The sequence below is a fragment of the Microcaecilia unicolor genome, chromosome 12 (assembly GCF_901765095.1).
Source record: "Microcaecilia unicolor chromosome 12, aMicUni1.1, whole genome shotgun sequence".
In the NCBI taxonomy this organism is placed as follows: domain Eukaryota; kingdom Metazoa; phylum Chordata; class Amphibia; order Gymnophiona; family Siphonopidae; genus Microcaecilia; species Microcaecilia unicolor.
This window is the reverse complement of record NC_044042.1, coordinates 1,300,635-1,312,108: the sequence shown is the minus strand read 5'-3', so window position 1 is coordinate 1,312,108 and position 11,474 is coordinate 1,300,635. Positions and strand designations below refer to the sequence as shown.

At 46.6% G+C, this 11,474-nt stretch overlaps 1 protein-coding gene across 1 annotated transcript in view; it reads left to right on the top strand.

The window, feature by feature from the left end:
• Window positions 1-4,833: 4,833 nt before the first annotated feature.
• Window positions 4,834-11,474, top strand: part of ATXN7L2 (ataxin 7 like 2) — a 31,420-nt gene continuing 24,779 nt past the window's right edge. Inside the window, exons 1-2 of the mRNA XM_030221890.1 lie at window positions 4,834-5,013; window positions 9,338-9,403. Of these exons, the coding sequence (XP_030077750.1) occupies window positions 4,887-5,013; window positions 9,338-9,403 (193 nt within the window). The 5' untranslated portion in view covers window positions 4,834-4,886. The remainder of the gene's footprint in view (window positions 5,014-9,337; window positions 9,404-11,474) is intronic.

The following is an 11,474-nucleotide window of genomic DNA, read 5'->3' as shown; positions in this document are numbered from 1 at the left end:
AGGATGAGTTTTGCAGTGAGGTTGGTGTGTGCATCTCGGAAATACTTTGTAAAAGGCTTTACATTTAGAACATAACTCTATATGTCCCTTTTGCACACAAAATAAGTACCTATAGAGGCTTATTTTCAAAGCACTTAGCCTCCCAAAGTTCCATAGAAACCTATGGAACTTAGCCTCCCAAAGTGCTTTGAAAATATGCCTCATAGTGTCCAGGGGTATGGACACATAAAAGATTGAACTCTCAATACACAGCACATGCTTTTACATGGTACAGGAATGGATGGCCCTATCAAGGGATTCTCTCACCCCCACGTGATGTAACCAAATTGCAGCCTTAAAGGTTCAGGGATTTGCAAACCAACAATTCTGGTCGCATCTCAAAAAAGATATAGTGGAATTAGAAAAGGTACAGGGAAGGGTGACGAAAATGATAAAGGCTAAAGCAGTTAGGGCTCTTCAGCTTGGAGAAAAGATGGCTGAGGGGAGATATGATAGAGATCTATAAAATAATGAGTGGAGTGGAACGGGTAGACGTGAATCATTTGTTTACTCTTTCCAAAAATACTAGGACTAGGGGGCACACAATGAAGCTACAAAGTAGTAAATTTAAAACAAATTGGAGAAAATATTTCTTCACTCAACATGTAATTAAACTCTGGAATTCTTTGCCAGAGAATGTAATAAAAGCAGTTAACTTAGCAGGGTTTAAAAAAGGTCCATGAGCCATTATTAAAATGGACTTGGGGAAAATCCACTGCTTATTTCTAGGATAAGCTGCATAAAATGTATTGTACTGTTTTGGGATCTTGCCAGGTACTTGTAACGTGGATTGGCCACTGTTGGAAACAGGACGCTGGGCTTGATGGACCTTCAGTCTGTCCCAGTATGGCAGTATTTATGTACTTAGTATAGCAATAGCTGCCAGCCTATGATCCCCTGTGCCTTTAAGAGGGCAGACTCGCAGGGGACTTCTGCTGCTACATTTGTTTATATCAGTTTTAGGCATGCTTCATGCAGGGTAGAGTGGCAGAAGCAAAGGCAAGTGGGAAGGGGAGAGGAGGGGCTGGAAACAGAATCCTCAGGTGCCACAATCCACCCTAATATGGTATATGCATAGGAATTCCAGGGGCATAGCTGAGGCAGTTTCAAGGTTTGCACATTTGTTATAAGGTATACATACTCAAACATAGGTACAAAAGTGACACCTGAACATATGCAACTTTGTGAGAGAGCTTTCAGGGAGAATATTTTATAACAATGACTAGATTGGGTGGCAGAGCTGGTGGGGGGAGGCGGGCCTGGTGGTTGGGAGGTGGGCCTTGTTCTGGGCAGACTTCTATGGTCTGTGCCCTGAAAATGGCAGAAACAAATCAAGGTCAGGTATACTCATAAAGTAGCACATACAAGTTTAAATTGTTGGGCAGACTAGATGGACCGTGCAGGTCTTTTTCTGCCGTCATCTACTATGTTATTGCGTCTAAAAAAAATAGGCACGTTCCCTGCCCTGGTATTAAATTGCCCTCTTAATGAATATTCTCTGCTCTATAAGTTCATACTGTGGAGTCAGTGCACAAGCAAACCTGGTTCAGAGCCCTGCAGATCTGAGAAGCGAGTAGATGGAACATTATAACATATCATCATTATTCGAATCTCCAGAGATCTGAAGCCTTTAGCAATCCGAAGCTCTGCAAAAGGAAAAATGTAATGACAGTAAAAGTGCTGGAGGATATGTGAGCGGAAGGAGGGCGCCCTGGAAGCAGTGTCATTGCTAGCACAGCACATCCTGCACCCCTTGCCACAAATTGGTCTCTTCCTTGCCCCTAAGCTGCACACAGCACAGGATGGAGCCCCCCCCCCCCAAAAAAAAATGTTCTTTGAGTTCGAAAGCCAGATCTGTAATTCAGAGGTACATTGGACACAAACTGTACTGTATGCATTTTTTTGCAGCTATATTTTTTCTCATGCATTTGAAAAATATGAAAATATATGGGTCAGATTTATCAAAGATTGGATCATGTTCTCTGCCTTTGTGAAAAATAACATTTATAAATCTAGCCCTGAATGTATTTAAATGGAGATGTTTACAAATTGATTTATTCAAAAGAGTCAGAACTGCCTCACCCCAGTCCTCTGAGAATCTTCCTTTAGCTGCTGCTTCTTTTTTTTTGGGGGGGGGGGGTTTGGGCTTTCCAGCTGTGGCCATCCTCATGAGCCATTTCCGTGGGTGGCCTGGGAACATTCAGGACAGGCACTGTACAGAGAGTTTTTGGCATTGGGCAGGCAGCATAGTTCATTTGTGACCGATCAGAAATGGGGATGAGATGGTTGGCTCCAGGTCAAATTGGGGGCTGCTGAAATCTGGCATTAAGATGTTTGGGGTTATGAGTAGTGGTGTAGTGGACTGGAAGGTTTTATTTTACTTTATGTATTGGAAATATTAAAGATAATGTAAGCATTTTGTGATGTCTTGTTTTAAGGTTAGCTCCTTGTGACTCTTGGCAAGTCACTTATCCCTCCATTGCCCTAGGTACAAAAACTTAAGATTGTGAGCCCACCAGGGACAGAGAAAGTACCCGCATATAATAAATGTAAACCATGGTATATCAAATCTATGACCCTTTATCTTTCAAACCCAAAGCTATGGCGAGCACTGATCTAGCACATATGGAGCAAGGGCTGCAGAAGTGGCCGTCCTGTGTGATGGACAGGAATTGGCCTCACTCATGCTCCTGCTGCTTGCTTCAAGTCTTCAGACTATAGGGGTCCTTTTACTAAGGTGCACTAATGAATTTAGCATGCGCTAACGGTTAGCACACATTAAATGATGAGAAACCCATAGGAACATAATAGGTGTCTTATCATAGTATGCTCTAAATCCATTAGCACACTTTAGTAAAAAGGACTGCATAAAAATGTTGGTGCTGCGAGGAGGGGAAAACAACCCTGCAAGACCAAATTGCTTTCACCAAGTTAATGAGGACCCCATGCCTATTCCCAGAACAAGGAGAAAATGCATTCTTCACCCTACATATGACATGTTTTCTAATGCAATGCTTTTTTTTTAGTGTTAACCTTGTTTTGGCTCCATGGGAGAGCTGTTGGTGGCTGAACACAGATTCCATATCTCAGAGGTTAAATAGGATATTGGTGATAAGAACATAAGAGTACCCAATGGTCCGTCCAGCCCATTATCCAGTTTCCAACAGTGGCCAATCCAGGTCACAAGTACCTGGCAGAAAATCCCAAATAGTGCTAACATTCCATGTTACCAGTTCTAGGGTAAGCAGTTGCTTCCTGTTGTCTGTCTGAAAAGCAGACTATGGTCCTTTCCTCCAGGAACTTGTCCAAACCTTTTTTTAAGCCCAGATATACTAACAATGTTACCACAGCCTCCAGAAACGAGTTCCATCCAGAGTGTAACTACTCATTGAGTGAAATAATATTTCCTATTTATTTATTTTAAAAGTATTTCCATCATGTAACTTCCAAGAGTGTCCCCTAGTCTTTGTACTTTTGGAATGAGTAAAAAATCGATTTACTTCTACTTGTTCTACACCACTCAGGATTTTGTAGACCATTAGTACAATGCTGTTTACAAATACCTTGAAGAATTTGGCTTCGGAACCAGAACCGTCTTTTGCATTATTTATTTATTATATTTGTATCCCCCACTTTCCCACTAAAAGCAGGCTCAATGCGGCTTACATAGTAATAGGTAATACAGAATTTTGTTATGTAAAGAAGACTTAAACTATGTCAGCCACAGCATTTTCACGCATCCTCATTAATCTCACCAGGAGCCCTCTGTAATCTCTCCCCTCTGCAAAGTCCCCCATTTCAGGGTGATGTGTCTGTTGCATGTTTTGTTTTTGTTTTGCTCAAATAAAACTTGACCCGAGGATTTGTTATTTAAAGGAACAGCACAAGTAAGAGGGATTTAACTGGCAGAAAAACAGACAAGTTTTGTTTTGCCTGTTGATGTCACATCCTCTGGATCTTACTATAAAGCTACTATTACTATTTAGCATTTCTATAGCGCTACAAGGCTTACGCAGCGCTGCACAAACATAGAAGAAAGACAATCCCTGCTCAAAGCGCTTACAATCTAATAGACAAGAAATAAAGTAAGCAAATCAAATCAATTAATGTGTACAGGAAGGAAGAGAGGAGGGTAGGTGGAGGCGAGTGGTTACGAGTCAAAAGCAATGTTAAAGAGGTGGGCTTTCATTCAGTCTAGATTTAAAGGTGGCCAAGGATGGGGCAAGACGTAGGGGCTCAGGAAGTTTATTCCAGGCGTAGGGTGCAGCGAGACAGAAGGCGCGAAGTCTGGAGTTGGCAGTAGTGGAGAAGGGAACAGATAAGAAGGATTTATCCATGGAGCGGAGTGCACGGGAAGGGGTGTAGGGAAGGACGAGTGTGGAGAGATACTGGGGAGCAGCAGAGTGAGTACATTTATAGGTTAGTAGAAGAAGCTTGAACAGGATACGAAAACGGATAGGGAGCCAGTGAAGCGACTTGAGGAGCACTACATTAGCAGCGCGTGAAATAAGTGACTACAAAAGGGCAAACCACCACTTAAGGCACAAACTTTGGACATTTGTGAGGCAGATCAGTTAATCTGTGGGTACAAGTGGCATTTTACATACAGCACTCATATTGGGTTGTGAAACTTTGCTACTTGTCTGGACCTCTGCCTTTATTTTGATTACACTTGTTTGCACCATAAGCATTTTTCTGTTAGCCACAGATCGAGCAGTAACTTTAGCCCTCAACCATCGGGGAACAGGCTGCAGACTACACGTCCCAGCATGCAACCTGGCCACACAGCGCGCAGGCGCTCCGATGACCGCGCGTACTGACGTTCCCAACGCGCGCTCGCGGCGGTGATGGCGGTACGTGGACGCGCAGCGGCAGTAATGGCCGCTCTGGATCGGCGGGCTCCGAGTCTCGACGAGTTCGCTGGGCAGAGCTGGAGCTCCTGGGTGGAAAGGGCGGACCTGGCGGCGGCGGGCGGTGAGTGAACGTGACATCCGCCCGCAGCCCACGCTCCGGTCACACCGGCGCTCGAATAGCCATTTATAGCAGCTGAGCACAGCCGCCCTCCGGCTTCCGACCCTCCCAAACAAAGGAGCTGCCGGGTCCTAGTGCCGCTGGGTTCAGCGTGCGGGGGGCGGGGCTAAGGGGGCGGGGTGGATCCTGAAGGCGGGATGAGGTGGAGTCAAGAAGGCAGGGGAGGACCTTGCAGGAGGAGCGGGGCCAAGGAGGTGGGGGATGTCCCTTCAGGGGGCGGGGCCAGAGGGGAGGGGTTACCTGGAAAAATGGAAATTCAGTGCTTTTGGCGGGGGGAGAAGTTTCTTGTGAGGAGAGAAGAGGGGAAATTCAGTGTAAGGGGCATGGTCATTGAGAGACAAGGGGTGTAGCCACCTGAAACTGAACATGGCCAAGACCGAGCTTATTGTCTTCCCACCCAAACCCACTTCTCCTCTCCCTCCGCTCTCTATTTCAGTGGACAACACCTTCATCCTCCACCTCTCATCTGCCCGCAACCTCGGAGTCATCTTCGACTCCTCCCTGTCCTCTGCCCATATCCAGAAGACATCCAAGACCTGTCGCTTCTTTCTCTATAACGTCAGCAAAATTCACCCTTTCCTCTCTGAGCACACCACCCGAACTCTCATCCACTCCCTCATTACCTCTCACCTTGACTACTGCAACCTACTCCTCAATGGTCTCCCACTTAACCATCTATCCCCCCTTCAGTCCGTTCAGAACTCTGCTGCGCGTCTTATCTTCCGCCTAGGCCGATATACTCATATCACCCCTCTCCTCAAGTCACTTCACTGGCTTCCGATCAGGTACCGCATACAGTTCAAGCTTCTCCTACTAACCTACAAATGCACTCAATCTGCAGCCCCTCACTACCTCTCTACCCTCATTTCACCTTACACTCCTACCCGTAACCTCCGCTCACAGGACAAATCCCTCCTCTCAGTACCCTTCTCCACCACCGCCAACTCCAGGCTCCGCTCATTCTGCCTCGCCTCACCCTATGCTTGGAATAAACTTCCTGAGCCCTTACGACAAGCCCCCTCCCTACCCATCTTCAAATCCTTGCTCAAAGTCCACCTCTTCAATGTCGCCTTCGGCACCTAACCATGTCACCTCTGTTTAGGAAATCTAAACTGCTGCCCCAACTTGATTGACTACACATTTTGTCCTTTAGATTGTAAGCTCCTATGAGCAGGGACTGCCCTTCTTTGTTAAATTGTACAGCGCTGCGTAACCTTAGTAGTGCTTTAGAAATGTTAAGTAGTAGTAGCCAATGGGGGGGGGGGGGGACCTTGGGGGCCAACCATTCCCTTTTGTTCCCTCCCCATTAAAATTGTTACCATTGCTGGTGGGGATGCCCAATCCCTGCCAGTCAAATAGCTCCACTGCCTGAACCTCGCCTGGTGTAAGCAATTTGGTAGCATGCTTTCTAACCACTGACGCTGGTACTTCTCGCACATGTTCAGCTCAGTTCATGCGTGGTGTCAGCTGCTAGAGAGCATGCTACGGACTTCCTTACACCAGGGGAGATTCGGGCTTCGGAGCTATTTGGCTGCTGGTGCTTTGGTATCCCCACCAGCCATTTGAGGTACTGCAGTTGGGGGGCCTGAGCTTAGAGTGAAGAGGCCCAGGCCCCCTCTATGCCACTGAGCTAGGCCCAGGGAATCTTGCCCCCCTCTTAGCAGGCCTAATGCGGGGAGAAGAGGGGAAATTCAGTACAGGGGGTGGAGAAGGCCATTTTCCCCTCATCCTTCTCCTCCCATGGCACATTTTAGTTGGAGATTCAGTTATTAGGCATTTAGATAACTGTGGCTGGTGGATGTGAGAATTACTTGGTCCCTTGTCTATCTGGTGTGAAGATGGTGGATCTTATGCAATCCCTAGTTAAGATTTTAGACAGTGCTGGGGAGGAACCAGCTGTCTTGGTACACGTGGGTACCAACGACATAGGAAAATCTGGGAGGGAGGTTCCGGAAGCCAAAATTTGATTACCTCACTAGTTACCCCCATTTTAAAAAGCAGAGGTCCCAGCACCGATCCCTGAGGGACGCCGCTAACTACCCTTCTCCATTTAGAATATTGACCTTTTAATCCTACTCTCTGTTTCCTATCTTTCAACCAGTTTTTAATCCACAGTAAGACACTACCTCCGATCCCATGTCCCTCTAATTTCCTCTGTAGTCTTTCATGAGGGACCTTATCAAACCCCTTCTGAAAATCTAGATACACAATATCAACTGGCTCACCTTTTTCCACATGTTTATTAACCCCTTCAAAGAAATGCAGCATCTAGATTGGTGAGGCAAGACTTCCCTTCACTAAATCCAGGTTGACTTTGTCCCATTAGTCCATGCTTTTGAATGTGCTCTGTAATTTTGTTCTTGATAATAGTCTCTACCATTTTGCCCAGCACCAACGTCAGACTCACCGATCTATAATTTCCCGGGTCTCCTCTGGAACCTTTTTTTAAAATCGGTGTTACATTGGCCACCCTCCAATCTTCCGGTACTATGCTCGCTTTTAAGGATAAATTAAAAATCAATAACAGTAGCCCTGCCAGCTCATTTTTTTAGTTCTATCAGTACCCTTAGGGTGAATACCATCTGATCCAGGAGATTTGCTACTCTTCAGTTTGCAGAACTGCTCTGTTTCTAGGAAAGTGGGTATGAAGGAATATTCCAGGCATGTTAAAGAACCAGGTCACACCACTGTGCATTTGTTTAGAACATAAGAATAACCATACTGGGTCAGACCAGTGGTCCATCCAGCCCAGTATCCTGCTTCCAGCAGTGGCCAATCCAGGTCACATGTACCTAGCAGAAACCCAATTAGTATCAACATTTCATACTACCAATCCCGGGGAAAGCAGTGGCTTCCCTATTTCTGTCTCAGTAGCAGACTATGCACTTTTCCTCCAGGAACTTGTCCAAACCTTTTTTAAACCTAGATATGCTAACCACTGTTACCACTTCCTCTGGCAGTGTGTTCCAACCCATGGCCTGTGGGCCAAAACCTGGCCTGCCAACTTAATTTTTCTGGCCCACAGAAGCTCCATTGAAACACAGATTCCTCCGAGATTCCTGCTTCCCTGCCGCGACTCTTGTAACTGTGAGCTTGAGCTGCATGGTACAAGAAATTCAGGTTGGTCTTGTGCTTTCATGTCTTGTGGATACCGTGAAATCAGTCTAACCTCCAGTACTGCGCAGCTCAAGTTCGAAGTTAGAGGTGTCGTGGCAGGGAAGCAGGGATTTCGTTGGAGGACTTTGCAGCTGAAGCCAGGTGAGGCGTGATCGTCCAACTAAAATAGAAGAGAATTCTTAATTTGTTCAGCTTTTTCTTCCTCTGCTACTTCATGCTCAACTGACACAAAAATGAACCAAAAATGTGTGAAGGTGGATGAGGTGGGGGGTTGCATATGAGAGACAGAGAATGGGAGATGTTGGGGGGGGGGCATATGAGAGTGAGTGAAGGTGCAGGGGGGCCATATGAGAGAGAGAGAATGGGTGAAGGTGGGGGGCCCATATGATAGAGAATGGGTGAAGGGGGGCCCATATGAGAGAGAGTGAATGGGTGAAGGTGGGGGGGGGGGGGCCATATAAGAGAGACAATGGGTGAAGGTGGGGGGGGGGCCATATGAGAGAAAGAGAATGGGTGAAGGTGGGGGGCATATGAGAGAGAGAGAATGGGTGAAGGTGGGGGGGCCATATAAGAGAGTGAATGGGTGAAGGTGGGGGGGCCATATGAGAGAGAGTGAATGAAGGTGGAGGGGGGCCTTATGAGAGAGAGAGAATGGGTGAAGGTGGGGGGGCCCATATAAGAGAGAGAATGGGTGAAGGTGGGGGGGGGGGGCCATATGAGAGAAAGAGAATGGGTGAAGGTGGGGGGCATATGAGAGAGAGAGAATGGGTGAAGGTGGGGGGGCCATATGAGAGAGAGTGAATGAAGGTGGGGGGGGCTCATATGAGAGAGAGAGAATGAGTGAATATGGGGGGTACATAAGTGATTCTCAGAAAGAGCGTGAGTGCGTGCTTGCATGCATGCTTTGGCCCTCCAAATGTTACAAAGTATAAATTGTGCCCCCCCCCCCCCCCCCCCATAGAAAAAGGTTCGACAACCCTGGTTTAGGTAATAGTCATCCTTCATTGCTGGGTGCAACAAATGTTTAATAAAGGCTCCTTTCTTAAAAGAAAACCAAAGCAGTGTATAATGCTGGTATAACAGCAAGAAAGGAAGTACAATGCTTGGATAGGACAGAAAAAGTCACTTATTAGCTGCCTCTGTCTCTCAGGTTCTGATTTGGAAGACAGCAAGAAGACTGGGAAGAAAGTGGATGCAATGACTCTCATTAAAGAAGGTAAGACAAATGACTTTTCTGAGTTTATAAGCATGTGCTCACTTGTAAGGGGCATAAAGGTTATGTATAGCATAAATGTCCAGCCTGACCAGCCCCTCCATCTGACCACTGTGGGCAGAACCCAGGGTCACCAAGCAGAGGGTAGAGCAGCAGTGACGGCAGCTGGTGAGGAGGAGGCCAGAGGCAGTGCAGTGTCTGGGCCCGCATTATCATCCACTTCCGCTCCTGCAGCTAGGCTGGAGTGCAGTGCTTGGACTTGCCATGCACTACAGTGTCCTGAGTATTTCAAAGGGTGACAGTTACCGGAGGAAGCAGAGGATATGCTGGAGATGGAGTACTGCTGCTGTCACTGTCCTCTGAACAAGTAGAGTGGCAGTGGGCAGCGTTTCTCTTGTTTTGTTATTTTCCGAGATCAAGCAGGATGTCGTGTTCTCACTGATGGGTGATGTCATCTGATGGATCCTGGTGGAAAAGCTTTCCAGTGTCTACTCCAGAAGCATTTGAAAGCTGCTTACCGTGCATGTGCGTGTCTTACTACTACTACTATTTAGCATTTCTATAGCGCTACAAGGCGTACGCAGCGCTGCACAAACATAGAAGAAAGACAGTCCCTGCTCAAAGAGCTTACAATCTAATAGACAAAAAATAAATAAAGTAAGCAAATCAAATCAATTAATGTGAAGGGGAAGGAAGAGAGGAGGGTAGGTGGAGGCGAGTGGTTACAAGTGGTTACCAGTCAAAAGCAATGTTAAAGAGGTGGGCTTTCAGTCTAGATTTAAAGGTGGCCAAGGATGGGGCAAGACGTAGGGGCTCAGGAAGTTTATTCCAGGCGTAGGGTGCAGCGAGACAGAAGGCGCAAAGTCTGGAGTTGGCAGTAGTGGAGAAGGGAACAGATAAGAAGGATTTATCCATGGAGCGGAGTGCACCCTCTTCTGTTTTCTGTGGAGCAGTGAGGATGTGCTGCTTGCATTGTCACACACAGCTGCTCCCATCTTAAGTGATTCTTCATTGAAGTTCACAGTGTTTTTCACTCTCTAAACTTGCTCATGGGAGGGAGGCACAGAAAATGAAGACAACTTAAAAGTGCCAAAACAAATGAATAAGAGGATACAAATTTGTTTTTGGCACTTTTAAGTTGTCTTCATTGTCTGTGGCCCACTAGGTCCCCTTGGGCACCTGGTCAGGGACATTTTTCATCATCAGACTGTTTCATTTTACTCTGACGTGTCCCAGAAAACTCCCACTGGTTTAAAAACTGCTTCCAGTGCAACAGGACCGTGTCCCTCAAGGACACTCATAACCGGTGCTTGAGCCACAATCATGATCTCTCTTCTTGTAAACTGTTCACAGATGTCAAGGAGAGGTATCAGAGGTTCAGAGATGCAGTGCCAAGAAGTCTGGTCCTGCATCAGTCTCTATGGCTTCAGGAGATGCATTGGACACTGGGACATTTACTTTCTTATGCATTATTCTTTGTTATGTATCCTATACTGTTTATTGCAAGTCACGTTGAACTCAAACTTGTCTGGGATTATGTGGGATATAAATGTCACAAATAAATAAATAAATCTACATTGAGAGGATTTTCCACCTTTCTTGACATTGAGCATTCTCCAGTCCCCTCTTGAGGGAGAGAAAGGATTCATCATCATCCTTGTTAATGCCGAGGGACTCCGATGCCATGTGTCAGGCAGAAGCCAAGAAGCATTGGAATAAATTCTCCTCAAAGTGTGGCATCGTAGTCACCAACGTGAGGGTTGCTCACTCTCCCGAGAATTGACCTGAGACCAGGTCACCAGTACTCCCTTGATAACTTCAAAGGATGTGACCAATCTGGCTGGGCCCCAGTCTTCAGTGGCAGCCCTCGAGTGACTCGGGGCTATACTCCAGGAACAGATCGAGCAGCCATTTGTCTGGCAAGAGGCTATGGCATTGAGGGTATCGGTGTTGGCACCTCAGGTGATCCAGCCTATTCTGGAGGCCCATGAGTTGCCTGCGGGAAGCACACTGACACCAAGGCCTCAAAGGGCATCGGAACTAGCATGTACCCGACGAGTGTCGATCTCCAGCC